Source organism: Anomaloglossus baeobatrachus, chromosome 7 (assembly GCF_048569485.1).
Source record: "Anomaloglossus baeobatrachus isolate aAnoBae1 chromosome 7, aAnoBae1.hap1, whole genome shotgun sequence".
NCBI lineage: Eukaryota > Metazoa > Chordata > Amphibia > Anura > Aromobatidae > Anomaloglossus > Anomaloglossus baeobatrachus.
This window is the reverse complement of record NC_134359.1, coordinates 121522290-121543848: the sequence shown is the minus strand read 5'-3', so window position 1 is coordinate 121543848 and position 21559 is coordinate 121522290. Positions and strand designations below refer to the sequence as shown.

Sequence of the window (21559 nt, the reverse complement as noted above, 5' to 3'; positions counted from 1 at the left end):
ATGTGATCAGTCACATGATCAGCAGTTGCTGCTCCAGGGGACTCTGCTCTGTGTCTGCAGGACTCTGCTGTGCGAGTATGAAGTGGAGCCGTGGGTGTAATGTAATGTGCAGGGGTGGCGGAGCCACGAGTGTAATGTAATGTGCGGCGGTGGCGGAGCCGCGAGTGTAATGTAATGTGCGGCGGTGGCGGAGCCGCCGGTGCAATGTAATGTGCGGCGGTGGCGGAGCCACCGGTGTAATGTAATGTGCGGGGGTGGCGGAGCCGCAGCTGTAATGTAATGTGCGGGGGTGGCGGAGCCGCAGCTGTAATGTAATGTGCGGGGGTGGCGGAGCCGCAGCTGTAATGTAATGTGCGGGGGTGGCGGAGCCGCAGCTGTAATGTAATGTGCGGGGGTGGCGGAGCCGCAGCTGTAATGTAATGTGCGGGGGTGGCGGAGCCGCAGCTGTAATGTAATGTGCGGGGGTGGCGGAGCCGCAGCTGTAATGTAATGTGCGGGGGTGGCGGAGCCGCGTGTGGAGCTACGGGTGACGTTTATGTCAGTTGCACAGGGGCAGATCGAGCTGCACCTGCGCAACTGACAGTGCCGCGTTGCATGACGGTCTACGAGAACAGAAAACTGGTGATTATGGAAGTAGATAAGCTTAAAACCTGTTTAGGATGATGAGCCTTTACATGCATTTATTACCATTACCTCTGGTAAGCTGTCCTTACAGAAAATGGCATGATACCAACATGAATAACCAGTATTTTTACTATGTAATCCAGTTGTGCGTTCCCCAAACAGTACATTCTGGTGATAATTTATGACAGCAGTGTTCCTTCACTGTTAAAAGCCTTGGTAAGGGTATGTGCGCACACTGCAGTTTTGTTTCTCCAGCAAAAAATGCACCTCTGGCCAAAAAACAAACAAATGCATCACAAACGCATGCGTTCGTGCAGTGTTGTCACTCCTGCATTTTTTTTTATTTTTTTAACATTGTCAATGGCAAAACGCAGGGAAAACCGCAGAAAAGTGACATGCGGCTTCCTTTTTTCTGCAACGAAAACTGCAGGCAAAAAAGAAGCAACATGCGCACAGCCTTTCGGATTTCTTATAGACTTTGCTGGGGAAGTTCATACATGCAGTTAAGGACCACAAACTGCACCAAAAAAAAGAAAAAAAAAAAAAAAAGTAGTGTGCGCACAAGGCCTAAGGATCCACTTTGCACCGTTTATTTTGGCAGTGAGGGGATTACAGTGCCACTAATGGGGCATGCAGCAGACATGGCTTATCGCCTGCATACAGAGAAGACCACTTCATGTGATGTGCAGATCAAAGAAAGTCAAAGAATTGAGATCACATTGCTGGAAGCACAGCCATCACTATCCTCTGCATCTAAATATGTTCAGAAGACTTCTTGGACACGGAAATGGTTATCTAATGAAGGTGTCTCAAATGCAAAATGTAAGTGATCATCAACCATTACATTATACCCTTTAAGAAGCTCTGTGAACTTCCTCTGCTCCTCTCCAATCCAGGAACGCATGGAGTCATTGACTTGATATGGCGTGACGTGAGTGTGCACTGCAATCCCCGTCTGAGCAAATACTTTTAATATGTCAGGGCAGGTGACCCATGTGTTACTGCCTCCAGAATGCCCTCCATCCAACCAATACATAGATTCAATGTTGGCGAGAAAAGAATTGATTTCATGATCTTTTCTGGCTTCTTGCATTTCATAAAGGAGTTGATTCAATACGACACAGCCTTTGCTGAAACCAATCACAGTAAACGACAGGGAGCCCTTTACAGATGGGTGACCGAGGTAACCGGTGGGGTCCTTGGCGTCCCCTTCTTCAGAATGGCATCCATTGGTGGAATATTCGGAATGACTGTAGGCTCTGTTAATAATATACTTGTTACTTTCCAAGAGAAATGCATTTTGCGCCATTGTGAAAGCATTGACAAGCAGCGTATGAAGCTGTCTAAATGCCCCCAGATCTGGACTGTGCTTTGGAGCTCCAAACATATTACTGGACACAAAGTTGTCGTAGCAGCTGAATTTGTGCAGGTGCATGCGGGACGGCTTTACTATCCAGATGTAGCTGGCGGGAAACCTTTCAGAAAGGATGGCGGAAATGTCTTCAAGGCTCCAGCACTTCCACCGATAATTCTCCGAATGCTTTGCCATAATGTCCCGGTAATTCTGTAAGTGTAAAGCAAATATGGGTCACAAAGGAAAAGATATATGTTAGGGAGGTTTCCGAATATACATGTTGGACCAGAGAAAGGTCTGTGTTAGCAACTACGACGCTGGGTCTATAACATTGCTTCTAACTTCATAAAAGTATTACTGCCGTATTCTGCACCCACCTCCCACACAGTATACTACACAGGGATATATATACGCTTCTCATCTGTTACTTCAGACAACTGTACCGCCATTGTATTTATCATCTAGATTATGGCTGCATTTTATCAACGGATCGCAGGTCTCCTGCCCCAGGCTTACAGCAACACAGGCAAATAGGATGGTTAATTTGAGTCACAAGAGTTGCAATTCAGTCTGGATTTGTGGCTCTAATAGAAACACAACAGTACGGCAGCCATATATATAGTCAGGTGATAAAGCCGTAAATCTTCCCCTTCAGCCAAGTGACTGTGTGGGGAGCAAGGAGGCACAAAACACACTGCATCCACCAGAAATATACTGTATATGGGGCATATTCCGTGGCCATACTGGGCATTCTGGGGGGGGTTCACACCCCGTGGCCACACCGGGGGGGGGGGGGGGGGCTCACACCCCGTGGCCACACCGGGGGGGGGGCTCACACCCCGTGGCCACACCGGCCAGTCGGGGGGGGAGGGGGGCTCACACCCCGTGGCCACACCGGCCAGTCGGGGGGGGGGGCTCACACCCCGTGGCCACACCGGCCAGTCCGGAGTCACGGCTCACACCCCGTGGCCACACCGGCCAGTCCGGAGTCACACCCCGTGGCCACACCGGCCAGTCCGGAGTCACACCCCGTGGCCACACCGGCCAGTCCGGAGTCACACCCCGTGGCCACACCGGCCAGTCCGGAGTCACACCCCGTGGCCACACCGGCCAGTCCGGAGTCACACCCCGTGGCCACACCGGCCAGTCCGGAGTCACACCCCGTGGCCACACCGGCCAGTCCGCAGTCACACCCCGTGGCCACACCGGCCAGTCCGGAGTCACACCCCGTGGCCACACCGGCCAGTCTCGGGCCAGCTCCCCCCATACTGACTGCCTGCATTACTGGAGCGGGCGGGGAGGCGGCGCAGTACCCCTCCTGGTCAGTGACCTCCGGCTCCCCGTCCTCAGCCATCACGCATCGCACCGACACTTGCCTGCACGTCTCCCGGGAAATAGACGACATGATGCGGCCGCTGGGCTCCGCTCCGGGGCGGACACACCAGCACGTCGTTACACTTCGCCGGTTCGGTCCCCGGTACATTCGGGAGTCTGAACCAGGCGTGTGGCTCCCGCCCGGCGCTCACCCCCGCACACATGCTGAGCACTCCGGCCACAGCGCGCACCAGACGGCGAGCGGAGCGCAGCCCTGTACGTAACGTGCGCATGGGGCTGCGGTTGCTATGGTTACTAAGGAACGATAAGGCCACGTCCAAGGATAAGGGAGCTTCCTCGGTCAGCTGGTCAGTCACGTGATCGATGGGAGGGCCGGGCATTGTTCTGGAGACACTGCTGCAGGTCAGGATCATGTGATCAGTCACGTGATGGGCGGGAGTAGAGTCGGCAGGAGGGGCCGGGATAGAGCGGCAGAGGCTCAGGCTTCGGACAGTGCGGAGAGAAGCACAGCACCAGATCATGTGTCAGGAGAGCCAGGGCCCGGGGCACAGAAGAGCCCGAGAAGCGGGGCCGTGCATTGTCCTGTGTCCTCTGTGGTGTTACTGAGCAGCTAATCTCTTACCGGACAGGCTCCCGTCTCACAGGACTGTGGTGTCTGTAGATATGGCGCACTGATGGCTGGACGGCCCGTGCTGATCCCCAGCTATACAGTGCACAAATTATTATTATTATATCGCCTCAGTCTACAGGGAATGGGTGATGGTACAATAGGTGAGGACAGAGCTGGTTGCACAGTGGTGTACTGGACTGAGGGCTATTGTAGGTTGTAGGCTTGTCGGAAGAAGTAGGTCTTGAGGTTCCTCTTGAAGCTTTCCACGGTAGGTGAGAGTCTGATGTGCTGAGGTAGAGCATTCCAGAGTATGGGGGAGGCACGGGAGAAATCTTGTACACGATTGTGGGAAGAGGAGATAAGAGAGGAGCTGAGAAGGAGATCTTGTGAGGATCTGAGGTTGCGTGCAGGTAGGTACCGGGAGACTAGGTCACAGATGTAGGGAGGAGACAGGTTGTGCATGGCTTTGTATGTCATTGTTAATGTTTTGAACTGGAGTCGTTGGGTGATGGGAAGCCAGTGAAGGGATTGGCAGAGTGGCGAGGCTGGGGACTAGCGAGGGGAGAGGTGGATTAAGCGGGCCGCAGAGTTTAGGATAGATTGGAGGGGTGCAAGAGTGTTGGAAGGGAGGCCAGAGAGCAGGAGGTTGCAGTAGTCGAGGCGGGAGATGATGAGGGCATGCACTAATGTTTTGCATTGTTTAATCCATGGCAAAACGGCCCTCCAAGTGCTGCAACTCCACCACTATACTGATAATCAGGAGACCCAGGAGCCATTCTCACTCAAGTGTAAAACATCAATTTTATTAACCCCTTAACGACTGCTGGTACGCCTTTTAATGGCAGCAGATAAGGGTACTTATTCCTCAGGGCCTGCTTTTTAACAAAAAAAAGTGTATAGCGCCCCCAGCATCGGGAAATCTCCAGGATTTCAGCCACCTAGGGCAGCTGAGACCCTGGAGATCACAATCGGGGTCGGTTTTTCCAGTCCCATGATCACCATTATAAACTGTATAGCAGTGACCATGTGAAAGTTAATGCTGCGCCAGTAAAAAAATAATTAATCTCCCATCTGGCATGATCACACGTCAGATGGGAGTTAAATGTCATGCCCCGGTGTGGCAGACGTCTACTGGCCTCCCCCGGTCCCGTTCCCCTTCACCCTCCCTATAATTAAAATGGTCGCTGCATGAGTTGTGTGCCCGCTGCGTTCATCCTCCTCCTCTTATTGCTGTGCCATCTGTCATGTTAGATGACATAGATCCTCCCAGGTCACCCCCTGTCTCCTCCAGTCCCTCAGTACCTCCTGCAGCGTTGATCCCCCGTGACCCCTCCTCCTTGTCTTCAGAAGAAGTGCCATCCGCATGCGCAGAGCGGCTCTCAGCCGGCTGCCTGTGCGCAGTGATGTTACTGCAGCTCACACTGCCCTCGGTTGGACCCAGGGAGTGTGAGTGCAGTATTCACAGGTCACTGCACCCACACTCCTCACATGGAGTGTTTGCACTTCCAGAAAATGGTGGATACGTTACCTGAGCATGGCCCCCCATATCCTGAAACACAGAGTCGTTGTGGGACCTCCAAAATGGATTATAGCAGACCGGATATTTTTTATTCAATAAATTGGTGAAAGTGGAAATGTGTTGGGGAGTGTTTTTTTTTTTCACGTAAAAATGTTTTTGTCTTCTATTTTTTTTAATACTGACTTGGTTAGTTATGTTGGGTATATGATAGACACTGTAAAATCACTGACCTTTGGGCTTAGTGCCAGGTGATGTTACAGCTGGTATCAACCCCTTATATTACCCTGTTTGCAACCGCACCAGGGCAAGGAGATGAGTCAGGGCGAAGCACCAGGATTGGTGCATCTAATAGATGAGCCACGTCTGGGTCAGCCAGCTGCGGCCTGCTATTTTTAGGCTGGGAAGGGCCAATAACCATGGACCTTCCCACCCTGACAATACCAACCCCCAGTTGTCAGCTTCACCTTGGCTAGTGATCCAATTTGGTGGGACCCCACGTGTTTTTTTTTTTAAATTATTTATAAATATAAAAAAAACATCCTGGGGTGCCCTCTGTTTTGGATCACCAGCCAAGGAGAAAATGACAGTTGCAGCCAGGGCTGTGGAGTCGGAGTCGTGGAGTCGGAGTCGGAGCTCATTTTGGTGGAGTCGGAGTCGGTATAAAATGCACCGACTCCGACTCCTAAAATATATAATAAATTGGGGACAGGAGTGCAATGCAGAATGTGCTGAATATTTTACTAAATAATAACATTTAGTATAATGCTTATATTTAAGTGAAAAACTTATTGTAGTACAATGTGAACATCAGACATTTAATTGTTTTCATGATACAATAATCAAGATAATTGGATAGAACATAAAATATTTATTGGAATACAACTTTAGAACACAAAAACTAATAAATTGTAAATATGTAATATATATATATATATATATATATATATATATATATATATATATATACAGTGTATATACACACACAAGATATATATGTAATCTACTGTATATTACATAGTGTATTACATATTTACAATTTATTACAGTTTTTTGTGTTCTAAAGTTGTATTCCAATAAATATATTTTATGTTCTATCCAAATATCTTGATTATTGTATCATAAAAATTATTAAATGCCTGATGTTCACTTACACATATTCATGTACTACAATAAATTTTTCACCTAACTATAAGCAATATATGTAGGAGTCGGAGTCGGAGCCGGAGCCGGAGCCGGTGCAAGAGAATTTGAGGAGTCGGAGTCGAAGGTTTGGCTTACCGACTCCACAGCCCGGGTTGCAGCCATCTGCTTTACCCTAGCTGGCTATCAAAAATGGGGGGGCACTTTTTTATTTATTTGCCTAAATAAAATACTAAATGAAAGTCACTAAAGGGTGCTAGCTCAGAATATGCAGAGGGTTGGGACATTATATATGTGTTTTACATCTGTCTGTTTATGGCTAGCTTCACATTAGCGTTCATCTGCCGGTCGGCAGAAAAACTGAAAGAGCATGTTGCCGGATCTGTTGACAGCACAATGCAATGTCAATGGACCTGCGGTAACATGCGTTTGCATCCGTTTGGATGCAACATTGTCTGGATCCTGTGAGATGCAGTTTTCTACCATGTTTCCAAAACGCAACATGCAGCGTTTTTTCCCTTGGACATAAAACTGCAGCTCACCGGATCCTGTACATTGCAGCACTAGCTTCAATGTTTTTCAATGGGTGACGGATCTAGTTTTCAAATTTGCGGTAGTATGCGGCTAGAAGGATACTTTTTGCCGTACAAAACATAGCCTGAAGCATTCTCATTCTCTTCTCATTGTCTTCTCTTCTCATTCTCTTCTCTTCTCAATGTCTTCTCTTCTCATTCTCTTCTCTTCTCATTGTCTTCTCTTCTCATTTTCTTCTCATTCTCTTCTCTTCTCTCCGTACAAACACCGGCACTACAGCCCCCAGCATCACCGCACACGCAGGCACTACTGCACACACACAGAGACTACCTCAGTGATGTCCCCGCTGTCAGCGCGACTCCCTTCAGTTGCTGCATGGAGCTGGTGTTCTACTGCCACTCCTGTCAGCTTCATGTAGCAGAGCTGATAGCGTCGCGGGATCTCTGTGGATTACGTCGGACCTGGAGGTGTATTTGGGGATTTTTAATAAAATGGTTAAATAGGTTGTTTTTTTTGTTTTTTATTCCAAATAAAGTATTTTTTCGGGTGTATGTGTTTATTTACTTTCACTTACAGGTTAATCATTGGGGGTGTCTCATAGACGCCTGCCATGATTAACCCCTTATTACCTCGATTGCCACCGCACCAGGGCAATTCGGGATGAGCCGGGTAGAGTCCCGGGACTGTCGCATATAATGGATGCGGCAATTCCGGGTGGCTGCTGGCTGACATTTTTAGGCTGGGGGGCTCCCCATAACGTAGAGCTCCCCATCCTGAGAATACCAGCCTTCAGCTGTGTGGCTTTACCCTGGCTGGTATAAAAATTGGGGGGGGGGACCGCACATCGTTTTTTTTATAATTATTTATTTTACTGCAAGATATAGCCCCGCTCACCGGGGGGCTGTGATTGGTTGCAGTGAGACAGCTGTCACTCAGAGTGGTGGCGTGTCTGACTGCAACCAATCATAGGCGCCGGTGGGCGGGGAAAGCAGTGAATACTAGATTGAATAATGGGCGGCTGGCATTTTTAAATCAGAAGCCGCCAGAAGAGTGTCACAGCCGTTCAGCGCCGCGCAGGTGATCGGTGAGTGGGTGAGAGTGAGTGAATGAGTCAGTGACACTCACTCACACACACACTCTCACACTCAAAGGGTGCTTTACACACTGCGACATCGCTAGCGATCTCGTTAGCGATGTGACACGCCAGATCACAGATGCGATCTGTCGAGATCACACATAGGTAGTGTGAGAATGAGTGTGAGTGAGTGAGTATCACTGACTCATTCACTCACTCTCACCCACTCACTGATCACCTGCGCGGCGCTGCACAGCTGTGACACTCTCCTGGTGGCTTCTGATTTAAAAATGCCGGCCGCCCATTATTCAATCTCGTATTCCCTGATTTCCCCGCCCACCGGCGCCTATGATTGGTTGCAGTCAGACACGCCACCACGCTGAGTGACAGCTGTCTCACTGCAACCAATCACAGCCCCCGGAGGGCGGGGCTATATCTTGCAGTAAAATAAATAAATAATTATAAAAAAACGACGTGCGGTCCCCTCCAATTTTTATACCAGCCAGGGTAAAGCCACACGGCTGAAGGCTGGTATTCTCAGGATGGGGAGCTCCACTTTATGGGGAACCCCCCAGCCTAAAAATGTCAGCCAGCAGCTGCCCGGAATTGCCGCATCCATTATATGCGACAGTCCCGGGACTCTACCCGGCTCATCCCGAATTGCCCTGGTGCGGTGGCAATCGAGGTAATAAGGAGTTAATCATGGCAAGCGTCTACCCTAGATACCTTCCATGATTAACCTGTAAGTTAAAGAAAATAAAGACATACACCCAAAAATCCTTTATTTGAAATAAATGACAAAAAAAACCCACCCTCTTCCACCACTTTATTCAAGTCCCCAAATACCCCTCCTGGTCCGACGTAATCCACATAGGTCCCACGTCGCATCCAGCTCTGCTTTATCAGAAGCTAACAGAGCGGTCACATACCACGACCGTTGTCTATGAGCTCCCCACAGCAACTGAAGTGAGTCACGCTGTCAGCGGTGACATCACTCAGGTTACCCGCGGCTACAGATCTCAGGTGGAGAACTTCAGCTGTGGCCGCAGGTAACCTCCGTGACGGCACCGCTGATAGCGCAGATCACTTCAGTCACTCAGGGGAAACCTTCACCGGTGACCGAAAATCAGCCCATGACACACAGGCAGAGCCGCGGGATGACAATGAAGTCGGGTGAAGTTCATCCGACTTCATTCTGATCCCACAGCTCTGTCTGTGTCTGTTGTCAGCGGCCATTCAGCTCTGCTACATGGCTCTGTCTGTGTCTGCTGTCAACGGTCATGTAGCAGACCTTAATGGCAGATGACATAGCTGCTGAGAATAAAAATGGATCCGTCAAAACTAAGCAAAAAAACAGCACCCAAACGCATGCAAACGCAAGTGATCGCTCCGTTTTTATGCTGGATCCGGTAGACGGATCCAGTTAAAAAACGTTCAGGTCACTTGCGGTGGCATGCGTTATTCTTCAAAAAAAAAAGGATCCAGTGACATGCAGTTTGCGTTTTTTTGCCTTAAGGCAAAAAAATGCTAATGTGAAGCTAGCCTATCCTAGCTATTAAGGCTGTGTGCCCCTGATTAGGGTTTGCAGCATTTTGGATGCATTATTTTTGCTGCATCCAAAATGCTGCATTGTACAGTATAAGCACAGTGGAAGGTTTTTTTTTTAGAAATCTCCTGCCCACTGTGCTTATTTTTTCTACAATATAAACTGACATCCGGCACTGCAGAATGGCAATTTATACTTCGGAGACAAGAGTGTTCTCTGCGGGGAGAGTAGAGCTAACGTTCACACCTTGGTCGTGGTCTCGGGCAGCTGTGTTCTTCCATGGACAACACTCACATCTCCACAGACTTAGTGTTGCTGAATCGTGGGTACATAGCCTAAAAGTGAGAAATTTGCTGCTCACAATACCCCTGAATAAGATCCTTGTGGAGTTTAGTTTCCAAACTGGGGTTACTTGTGGGGGGTTTCTGCTGTATAGGTACCTTTTAATAAAATAAACAGAAATCTGGCACTCCTGTATAGAGTATGAAGAATAAAAGGTTTTTTATTTTGTAGAAAATATTGTGACGTTTTGGTCTTTACAACAGACCTTCTTCAACTACAAAAGAGAAATTAAAGAAAATAAAGAAAAACATACATGAAATTAAATGATATGTTGTACAGACATGGTAATATAAAGTTGACAACAAATAAAAAAAAAAGGCAGAAATATAGAGACGAACGAGCAGTAGTACAAATGTTCATAGTATTCGATAAACAGACTCAAACAATGTATTGCACTACAAAAAAATGTCATGTTGCCGTCCCATTTATCCAAACAAAGGTTTCAGACCACATGTGGGGTATCAGCGCGCTCAGAAGAAATTGGGTAACACATTTTGAGGTTTTGTAAATTTTGTTGAAAAAATGGGAAATTGCTGATGAACTTTGAACCCTTCTAACTTCCTAACCCCAAAAAAATGTTGTTTAAAAAATTGTGCTGATGTAAAGTAGACACATGGGAATTGTTATTTAGTAAGTATTTTGTGACATAATTCTCTCGTTTAAGGGCATAAAAAAATAAAAGTTTGAAAATTGCTAAATTTTAAAAATTTTCATCAAATTTCTGATTTGTTTCACAAATAAAAGCAAAAAATATCGTAAATTTACCACTAATATGAAATACAATATGTCATGAAAAAACAATGTCAGAATCACTGGGATCCGCTGAAGCGTTCCAGAGTTATAACATCATAAAGTGGCACTGGTCAGAATTGTAAAATTTGGCTTCTGCATAAAATACAAAATTTACTTTGCCCTTAACACGTAATGAAATTAATTACACAAAACAAACCCAATTCATATAATAACCAGCTGTTTGATCTATAAATCGGTAACAGTCATGTGCATGTATATCACCATTCACCAGCTTATTGTGGCAGATGCAGGAAATGATATGTGTGCAGTTTTGTTATAACCACCAGATAGCAGTATTGCACACTCTTTAGCAGCAGAGAAACAATACAGTGGAACCTTGGTTAACGAGAACAATCCGTTCTGGGACTGTGCTTGTTAACCAAGTTACTCGTTCAGCAGAGCAAGATTTCCCATAGGAAATCATTGCAATGCAGACAATTCGTTCCACAACTTGTTAAATGCCCCATCCCGGTCCTCTATTCTGCCATTCCACACACGTACAAACACGCACAAACACACGCATGCACGCACGCACACACACATATTATGCTCACCTTACCTTCCGTTCCATCGTCGGTCTCCTGGGACTTGCTGTTCGCTAGTAAGGGCTGTGTATCGGGTTACCATCGCGACGAGGGCGGAACTTCCGCTGCCAGAGCGCTGACGTCAAAGGCAGGACCCGCTAGCGTCTGATTGGCCAGCGTGCTGCCTTTGAGTAGCGGTGACAGCCGAAGTTACTTCCTCGTCGCGTTGGTTGCGGATACACAGCCTGGAGCGGCGATCTGCAGGACCCAGGAGGCCGGCGATGAAACGGAAGGTACACATATTATGCTCACCTTACCTTCCATTCCATCGCCGGCCTCCTGGGTCTTGTAGTTCTACAAGAACCATGAGGCCGGCGATGGAACAGAAGGTAAGGTGAGCATAATACTGTATGTGTGTGCGTGCGTATTTGTTTGTGCGTGTTTGTGCGTGCTTGTGTACGTTTGTGTGGACTGTAAGAGCGGGTCAGTGCGCGGTGGATATACGGAACCAGAAGTGTGTGCAGTGAGGATTTCGCTCGTACAGCAAAGCTTTCTCGTAAACCGAGTTACAAATTTACAGAAAGCTTTGCTTGTTAAGCGAAATTCTTGTTAAGTGGGTTACTCATTAAGCGAGGTTCCACTGTAAGTTGTAAGTGCATAGTTAGGCTGCTTTCACACGCATTGCGTTGCATCAATTGCAATCCGTCGCCTTGAGGAATTAAGGTATCCTGCAAAATCCATTTTTTCACCATAGACTTGCATGGACGACGGATTGCGACTGATGGCCTTGCGTTGCATCCGCCGTGTGACGGATCAGTCATGGAACGACTGACCGTCGGGCGGCAGGAACGCAGCATGTAGCGCTTTTTGAGCGGCGGAATCCTTTTTTTTCATTGCGCATGCTCAGCTCATGTTTAATCATTAAAATCAATGTCTCTCTCTCAGCGGCCAAACGATCAGCTGATCGCCCAGCGGCCGGCTTTTGTGAACGATCAGCTGATCGCCCGGCAGCCGACTTTTGTGAATGATCAGCTGATCGCCTGGCAGCTGGGAGATCAGCTGATCGTTCACAATAGCCGGCCGCTGGTAAAACAGTAAAAAAACCCACAAACAATGGATCGTTGTTTTGCAGCATCAGTCACATCACTTGTGCCACTATCTGCAATGCATCCGTTGCATCACTCACAGAACTGATTGTGACGGATGCAAAACAACACAAATGTGAAAGCAGTCTTACCTTAGATATGCTAAATGGCTATCAAAAAATATTGCTGCCTATAAAAACTGGTGAAATAAGTAAACAGTATACTCGTTATACAAAATATAACCACAACTGTAGTGGATAAAAGAGTAATCAATATTTTCTCATAGTCTAGATTAGATCGCCCAGCTTTCTCCCCAGTGCACATTTCCCATGGCTCGCTTTATCAAGGAGTGTACTGCCATCTGGTGGTTTATAACAAAACTGCACACATATAATCATTTATTGCGGCTGCCACATGAGCTGGTGATATACAGTACATGCTCCTTTCAGCAGTCCCAAATTAAGTCTTCTTCTTGTCTTGCTTGTTTATGAGCTGCTGCCTCTTCTTCCTCTTTTCCCAGCTGAAGTTGACACCTGTCGCTTTGCCTTTGGACTGGCTGGTCTGTTTCCCACTTGACTCCACTCTGGTTCGTGATCGGGTCTACCTGCAGATGTTATGTTTACAGGATCTGCATATTTCCGATCAGTGGAAGTCCCTTATTTTCCATTTCTGTCCTGTCACCGTGCAGTCCCCTCCTGCAGTATCCCCTTCTCCACTTCCGAAGGATCCCGGAAAGTCTTTGTGACCCCATCTCCTCCTCTTAAGGCCGCTTTACACGCTACGACATCGCTAGCTATAGCTAACGATGTCATGAGCGATAGCACCCGCCCCCGTCGTACGTGCAATATGTGGTGGTCGCTGCCGTAGCGAACATTATCGCTATGGCAGTGTCACACGCACATGCCTTGTCAGCGACGTCGCTATGACCGCCGAACAATCCCTCCTTCTAGGGCGAGGTGTGTTCGGCGTCATAGCGACGTCACTGCGGCGTCACTAAGCGGCCGGCCAATAGTAGCGGAGGGGCGGAGATGAGCGGGCCGAATATCCCGCCCACCTCCTTCTTTCCTCATTGCCGGCGGGACGGAGGTAAGGAGATGTTTGTCGCTCCTGCGGTGTCACACATAGCGATGTGTGATGCCGCAGGAACGAGGAACAACATCGCTACTTGCCTGACAACAATTTTTTGTAATTAAACGACCTTGCGATCGTTTTAGGTCACTCCAGCCTGTCACACGCTGCGACATCGCTAACGACGCAGGGTCACAAACACCGTGACCCCGATGATATATTGTTAGCGATGTCGCAGCGTGTAAAGCCCCCTTTACTCTTAGTATTGCTGGGTATAAAAGCTGAAATTTAATGTTTATGTGATAGAGGGCAGGGCAGATCTGGCTAAATTATTTTCTTTTTCTTGTGACTTCTGCCGTATAGTTGCCAAATAGTAGAATCTTGTGTCCCTGAATGCATAGGGTCTGTCTCCTGTTCCTGAGGGCCCGTAGGATTTCTTCTTTATCTTTGTATTCCAGGTATTTAATAATAACCTGTCTTGCTCTGGATATTTCACTTTGCCTGGAGGTATTGTTATTATTACTGTGTCCTTCTCACTGCTCCCTCATGGGTCCCACTCTGTGCGCTCTTTATACTCGGCAGCTGTGGGATAGACCTAGGGCCTAGGGTAATTCGTGTTCACAGAATGAGTCCAAATATCTTGCTGTCACTGACTCAGGCAGGCCCACCATCCTTAGGTTATTTCTCCTAGACCTATTTTCAATGTCGTCTATTTTATCCTTCATGAGCTGAGCATTAGTGTCTAGCTCCTTAAATCTGCCCTTCAGTCTTGTCAGATTCTCTTTGGCATCAGAGACTCTTTGTTCTGCCTCTGTCAGCATCATGTCATGATGTTCCACATCCTCCTGCAGCACCACCATAGCCTCCTTCACTGAGACTGCTAGTGCCTCCCTAATATCTGTAGCCAGATTGTCTGCCACTTCTTTTGCCAGCCTATGGTAATTGATCTCACCCCCTCCCCCTCAGTCCCAGTGTCTCTGTACTGCTCTGATTTCTCTGGGTTCTTCTGTTATCCTGGCCTCCTGCATCGACATGCTGCTGCGGCTGCCGTTGGTGTTCCTCTCCCTACTCCCCCTCCTACCTCTCCTCCCTCCTCACTGTCGGCGCCATCTTATGTCCTCTCACCCCCTCCTCCCCCTGGTCTGCTCCAGGCTTGTACAGAGTTCCTCTGCTCCTCAGGAGATAACTATCCATGCACTGACAGCTGGTAAGTTGGTGCAGCCTCTCTATGTCAGTCTGGGGTGCTGGTCGCTCCTTAACATCGTTGTATATTGCAGGGGCTGTACGGAACTTCTTCTTCCCCCTCTTCACATCTCAGCACTGGAACTGGAAGTCCTGAGTAGAGTTGAGCGCGGTTCGCGGTTCGAGGTTCTCCAGTTCGCGGCTCGAGTGATTTTGGGGGCTGTTCTAGATCGAACTAGAACTCGAGCTTTTTGCTAAAGCTCTATAGTTCTAGATACGTTCGAGAACAGTTCTAGCAGCAAAAAGCAGGGCTTTTTACAGCTACAGTCTGCAGGAGCCATCGCTGGCAGCCTGCCACAAGCTGGTAACCAAGATAAACATCGGGTATCCAAGCAAAGCGCTTTGGTTAGTAACCCGATATTTATCCTAGTTACATGCAGGAAGCCCACACTTCCCCTCTCAGCTCGCTCCGCCCCCTCCTGCCCGCGGCATGTACACACGTAAGTATACACACACACACACACACACACACATATACACACACACACACACACTCTGCACACACACTCTGCACACATGGTCCCGCTCGGCTTACCTGCGGTGATGAAGTCCCGCCATCCCGACCTCAGCGCTGTCACTGTCCTCCATGGCCGCCTCTTGTCACATCACCTTCTCTCGCTTCCGACCCGAGACTGACTAGCGGTGACGTCACGGGCCTCTCGCGATACTTGGCTGTGAAGGCGGCGGTCATTGAACTCAGTGACAGGTGCTGTCGGCAGTGCAGGAGATCAGCGCAGGTAATGTACCTCGCTGACAGCAGCACTTGTCATGCCCTGCAGTGACCTGGGCTGACCCATTGATGTTAGCTCAGGTCACTGCATTGCTCTCCCAGCCAATGGGGAACATTCTGCTCTTCATTGACTGGGACAGTGTGGATCGTCATGGCAACCCCTTGGATTACACCAGACCTGGATTTGTTTTTCTTTCTAATAAATTGGTTAAAGAGGGAATGTTTTGGGGAGTGTTTTTTCAAATAAAAATGTGTTTGTCGTCTATTTTTTTTTATTACTCACTGGGTTGGTGATGTCGGGTATCTGATAGACGCCTGACCTCACCAACCCCAGGGCTTGATGCCAGGTGACATTACACATCTGGTATTAACCCCATATATTACCCCGTTTGCCACCGCACCAGGGCGCTGGATGAGCTGGGGCGAAGCACCAGGATTGGCGCATCTAATGGATGCGCCACTTCTAGGGCGGCTGCGGCCTGCTATTTTTAGGCTGGGGAGAGTCCAATAACCATGGACCTCCCTAGTCTGAGAATATCAGACCCCAGCTGTCTGCTTTACCTTGGCTGGTGATCCAATTTTGGGGGGACCCCTACGTGTTTTTTTTTAATTATTTATTTAATTTAAAATAACAGCGTGGGGTGCCCTCAGTTTTAGATTACCAGCCAAGGTGAGGTTGCCAGCTGTGGTCTGCAGGCTGCAGCCGTCTGCTTTACCCTAGCTGGCTACAAAACTAGGGGGAACCCTACGTCATTTTTTTTTTCATTTTTTTGGCTAAATACAAAGCTAAGCACCCCTTAGTGCCACATGAAAGGCACCAAAGGGTGCAAAATTACAAAATGCAGGAGAGTGGGACATTATGTGTCTTTCTGCCATTATAATGACAGAAAAGACTGATATGAAGTGTACAAGCACAAGAAAATCACCAGAGCGCTCTACGCTGTGAAAAGCAGTAGAAAATGGCACTGGAGTGAACATGTGACCGCCTCATGTAGGATGAAGCTATGGATCCTGGGTAAATGTATGCATTTACCCTCCTTCAGTTTTTTTGCAGTACACAAAAAAACGGAAGGCACACGGATGACAAACAGATGACATACGGACCGTCTACGGAACGGAAACGGATGCCACATGGATGCACCCGTGAAAAAAAACGGACTGTTTTTTGCAGACCGCAAAAATGGATCGGTCGTGTTAATGTAGCCTTATTCTGATCTGCCGTTTATAAACAGCAGGCAGAAATAAGTGAATAACGCCCCCCGGTGTCAGAAAATCTCCGGGGTTTCAGGGCTAGCTGAGACCCTGGAGATCATGATTCAGGACGGTTTTTCCGGTCCCCGCTCACGTGATCACAGGTATACACCGTACACCGATGATCACGTTACAGTAAATGACAGCGCCGGTAAAAAATTATTTATCTCCCATCTGGCATGAACAAACACTTCTTCTCCACTTCTTCTCCACTTCTTCTCCACTTTTTCTCCACTTTTTCTCCACTTTTTCTCCACTTTTTCTCCACTTTTTCTCCATTTTTTCTCCACTTTTTCTCCACTTTTTCTCCACTTTTTCTCCACTCTTTCTCCATTTTTTTCTCCACTTTTTCTCCACTTTTTCTCCGTTCTTTTTCTATGGTCGGTCTACCCATTAGCTCTGCCATGCATAGTGTAGCTCTACACCTACTGCACATGTTACTTTATGATTGACATCTCTTTCGTACCAGAGCTGTCTAAGCCTACTCTGACCCATATTTGTCATTACTATATTGTCCTTGTACTGTATTATGACATTTGTATCATGTGTTTCATTTCTTGCTGTGTTGCAATTTTTTTGCTGCATCCCAATTGTACCTCTACATTGTTCGAGTTTATGTTATTGTTCTCTCACTCTTATGTGATACTGATTATTGTCATTTTTCATGATTACATGCAGATAAGTCCAATCTGACGAAGGCTCAGGCCGAAACGTCATTTGTAACTTGTTTTGGACAAAAACATATATGCTTATGAAAAATTTTTTTTACTTAATACGGACCAATAAAGAGTGATTTTGCATTACTATCCGTTGTGACTTACTGACTTAGTCTGGGAGATTTAGAGTGCCGAGGTTACTCACTAATTTTATCTATTATTACCTCTGAGCACCTATATACCAGTGAGCAGAGCTTCCTCTACAGTAGTTCTCCTGATTAGGCATGCCCTTACCTCATGAGCAGGGCATTGCAGCTTTGGTAGCAACCATTACGACATGGACTCTGCTGCTGTGGACCCGGGGAGAGTGAGTGCAGATTCATTGCACCCACACTCCTCACATGAAGGGTCCACACTCCTAGAAAATGGGGGATACGTTCCCTGAGTGTCTCCCCCCCATATTCTAGACGGTCCAGAGTCGTCGTGGGACCCCTTTATTTTTTTCTTACAATAAATTGGTGAAAGAGGAAATGTTTTGGGGACTGTTTTTTCAAATAAATTTCTTTTGTCGATTTTTTTTTTTTTTGTTAGTACTGACAGTTTATGATGTTGGGTATCTAATAGACGCCATGACATCACAAACTGCTGGGCTTGAGCTCAGGTGACTTTACAGCTAGTATCAACCCGATTTATTACCCCGTTTGCCACTGCACCAGGGCACGGGATGAGCTGGGGTGAAGCGCCAGGATTGGCACATCTAGTGGATGCGCCACGTCTGGGGTGCCTGCGGCCTGCTATTTTTAGGCTGTGAAGGCCCAATAACTATGGACCTTCCCACCCTGAGAATACCAGACCACAGCTGTCCGCTTTACCTTGGCTGGTGATCCAATTTGGGGGGGACCCTACTTTTATTGTGTAATTATTAATATTTATATAATAATTATAAAAAAAGAGCCTGAGGGGACCTCCACATTGGATCCCCAACCACAGTAAAGCTGCCATTCCAATCCCCAGCTGCCTAGTTGTACCTGGCTGGACACAAAAATGGGGCGAAGCCTACGTCATTTGTTTTCTAATTATTTCATGAAATTCATGAAATAATAAAAAAAGGGCTTCCCTTTATTTTTGGTTCCCAGCCGGGTACAAATAGGCAACTGGGGGTTGGGGGCAGCCGTACCTGCCTGCTGTACCTGGCTAGCAAACAAAAATATGGCGAAGCCCACATAATTTTTTCAGGGGGCAAAAAACTTCTGCATACAGTCCTGGATGGAGTATGCTGAGCCTTGTAGTTCTGCAGCTGCTGTCTGTCTGTATGGAGAAGAGCAGACAGCAGCTGCATAACTACAAGGCTCAGCATACTCCATCCAGGACTGTATGCAGAAGTTTTTTGCCCACCAAAAAAATGACGTGGGCTTCGCCATTTTTTTGTATGCTAGCCAGGTACAGCAGGAAGCCACGGGCTGCCTCCAACCCCCAGTTGCCTATTTGTACCCGGCTAGGAACCAAAAATATAGGGAAGCCCGTTTTTTTAATTATTTCACTTATTTCATGAAATAATTAAAAAACAAATGACGTGGGCTTCGCCCCATTTTTGTGTCCATTTTTGTGTCCAGCCAGGTACAACTAGGCAGCTGGGGATTGGAATCCGCAGCACAGGTTAGCCCGAGATTTGTGGGCGCCTCTGCTGCAAATTTCAGTCCGCAGCCGTCCCAGAAAATGGCGCTCTCATAGAAGCGCCATCATCTGGCGCTGTATCCAACTCTTCCAACAGCCCTGGAGCCGGGTGGCTTGTTGGGTAATCATGAGTTAATACTGGCTTTGTTTTACTAGCCAGTATTAAGCCAGAGATTCTTAATGTCAGGCACGTTTGACCCGGCCATTAAGAATCTCCAATAAAGGGTTAAAAAAAAAGACACCACACAGAGAAAAAATACTTTAATAGAAATAAATACACAGACACATTAGAGACTCCATCTTTATTACCCCTTGTCAGCCCTCCACGATCCATGGTCTTCTGTCTTTCTCGTTCAACAAATGCAGCTCTACTCCATCACTGCTGCATGGGGGAAGACGCTGCTTCCCGTGGAGCATTCACTCCGTGAAAGCTGCACGAGAAGCAGCGTGCAGCCTTCACTCCGTGAGTGATCAGTGCTGCTAGCGGTAACAGCGGTAACGCTGACAGACGCGTTACCATAGCAACGGTGCTCCCGGAGCCGCGGTTAGCGGTGACGTCACCGCTAACTGCGTTGCTATGGCAACGGTGATCTCCGTTAATGACCGGCTGTGTCAGCCGGTCCCTAATGGAACGGGGAGTCGACCGTGTGCTAGAGCATGTCGCCGGTACACGGCTATACACAAATGTGCACCGTGTACCGGAGAGATGCACTCGCAGGTCCTACATGACGCGTCATAGTCATGTGACCAGTCTGTAGCCAATGAGATAATAGCCATGTGACTGGTCACATGGCTATTTTGACGTCACGACAGGTCCTGCATCTCTGCTGGCAGTGCCGGTCACCGGGAGGATTCAGCGATCATCGGATGGAATAGCGGCAGGAGACAGAGTGCAGGAGGGATCGCGGGGACCGGTAAGTGTTATGGCAATGTTTATTAACTGTATGTGTACATTTATAATGCATTTTTATGTGTTTGTGACTGCCTCCCATTATAGCCTATTGGTTCGAGTTCGGTTCGTCGAACGTTCGACGAACCGAACTCGAACGGGAGCTCCGTTCGGCGAACCGACCTTGAGCCGAACCGCGACCGGTTCGCTCATCTCTAGTCCTGAGATCTGCTTTGTCATGCTATCTCTTGTAATAAAAGTGAATAAATTGGGGCTAAAGCAAAACTTCTTGGATGTGGTTTTGAGTAGTGTGAGGTGTGCAGTTTTTATAATGGTGTCACTTTTGGGTATTTTCTGTCACCTAGGCCTTTCCAAGTCTCGTTAAATATAATGTGGTCCCTAAAAAAACTGGTAAATTTTGTTGGAAAAATGACAAATTGCTGATAAACTTTTAACCCTTCTAAAAAAATGTTTAAAAAATTGTGCTGATGTAAAGTAGACATGTGGGAACTGATATTTATTAACTAGTTTGTGTGACATAACTCTCTGGTTTAACGGCATAAAAACTGAAAGTTTAAAAATTGCTAAATTTTCAAATTTTTTGCCAAAATAGTTTCACAATTAAATACAAAAAATATTACTACTAAAATACTACTACTAAATTTACCACTATCATAAAGTACAATATGTCATGAAAAAAACGTCTCAGAATCATTGGGATCCGTTGAAGCGTTCAAGCGTTATTACCTCATAATAATAACACTGGTCAGATTTCTAAATTTCGCCTGGTGATTAAGATTAAAATTGGCTCCATTATTTCCGGGTAAGACTAGTGAGACTCCTAGACTAGTAAAGCCTATGCACTATATGCAAGGGCTTCCGAAAATTAGAAAGAGGGACTCAAATACACTCTAGGAAGACATGTAGAGGAAGGGCTCAGAAAAATGTATTTTCCCATTATAAAGAGTGGGACTAACTACTAAAGCCTATGCACCAGGTGCAAGGGCTGAAAACATTTACTCCTCGCATGATGACCCTATTGATGTGGTGGAGGAGGACACGAAAAATAAGAAATTATGATTCGTATACCCTTGTTTGGGTGGGAAGGGGTACCTGGGAATACCCCAGAAAAAAGGAGCATTTTAATTGCCTTCATATTCCGCTGCTGTCATCCGGTGGGGTTGATAAGTTTGGGCCAAGGCAGGCGTTCTTCATTTTGATAAGAGGCAGTCTGTCAGCATTTTCAGTTGCTATCAGGTATTATTCCCCCAGCGGCACTAAAAACCCTCTCATACAAAACACTAGTGGCAGGCCAGGCCAGCACCTCCAAGACATAGAGGGACAGTTCATGCCACATGTCCAGCTTGGATACCCAATAGTTGTATGGCACAGAGGCACAGAGGAATCACGGAGGACATTAGTATGGTTGGCTAAGTATTCCTTCACCAGCTTCCAAAACTTTTCCCTCTTTAGCAGAGTAACCCACTGTAATACGAATGAGACAAGTATGAGTGTGTGATTGGGTTAAGATAAGTATCCAGTCTTCAGAATAGGTGATTATGGAGGTCA

General features: G+C 47.2%; 1 protein-coding gene across 1 annotated transcript; it reads right to left on the bottom strand.

The window, feature by feature from the left end:
* Nucleotides 1–653: 653 nt before the first annotated feature.
* Nucleotides 654–3679, bottom strand: C7H2orf69 (chromosome 7 C2orf69 homolog). Its single transcript, XM_075317645.1, has 2 exons — nucleotides 3355–3679; nucleotides 654–2188 (listed from the first exon to the last, which is right to left on the bottom strand). The coding sequence occupies exons 1-2, from the start codon at nucleotides 3583–3585 to the stop codon at nucleotides 1388–1390; spliced, it is 1032 nt and encodes a 343-aa protein (XP_075173760.1). The 5' UTR covers nucleotides 3586–3679; the 3' UTR covers nucleotides 654–1387.
* Nucleotides 3680–21559: the final 17880 nt, after the last annotated feature.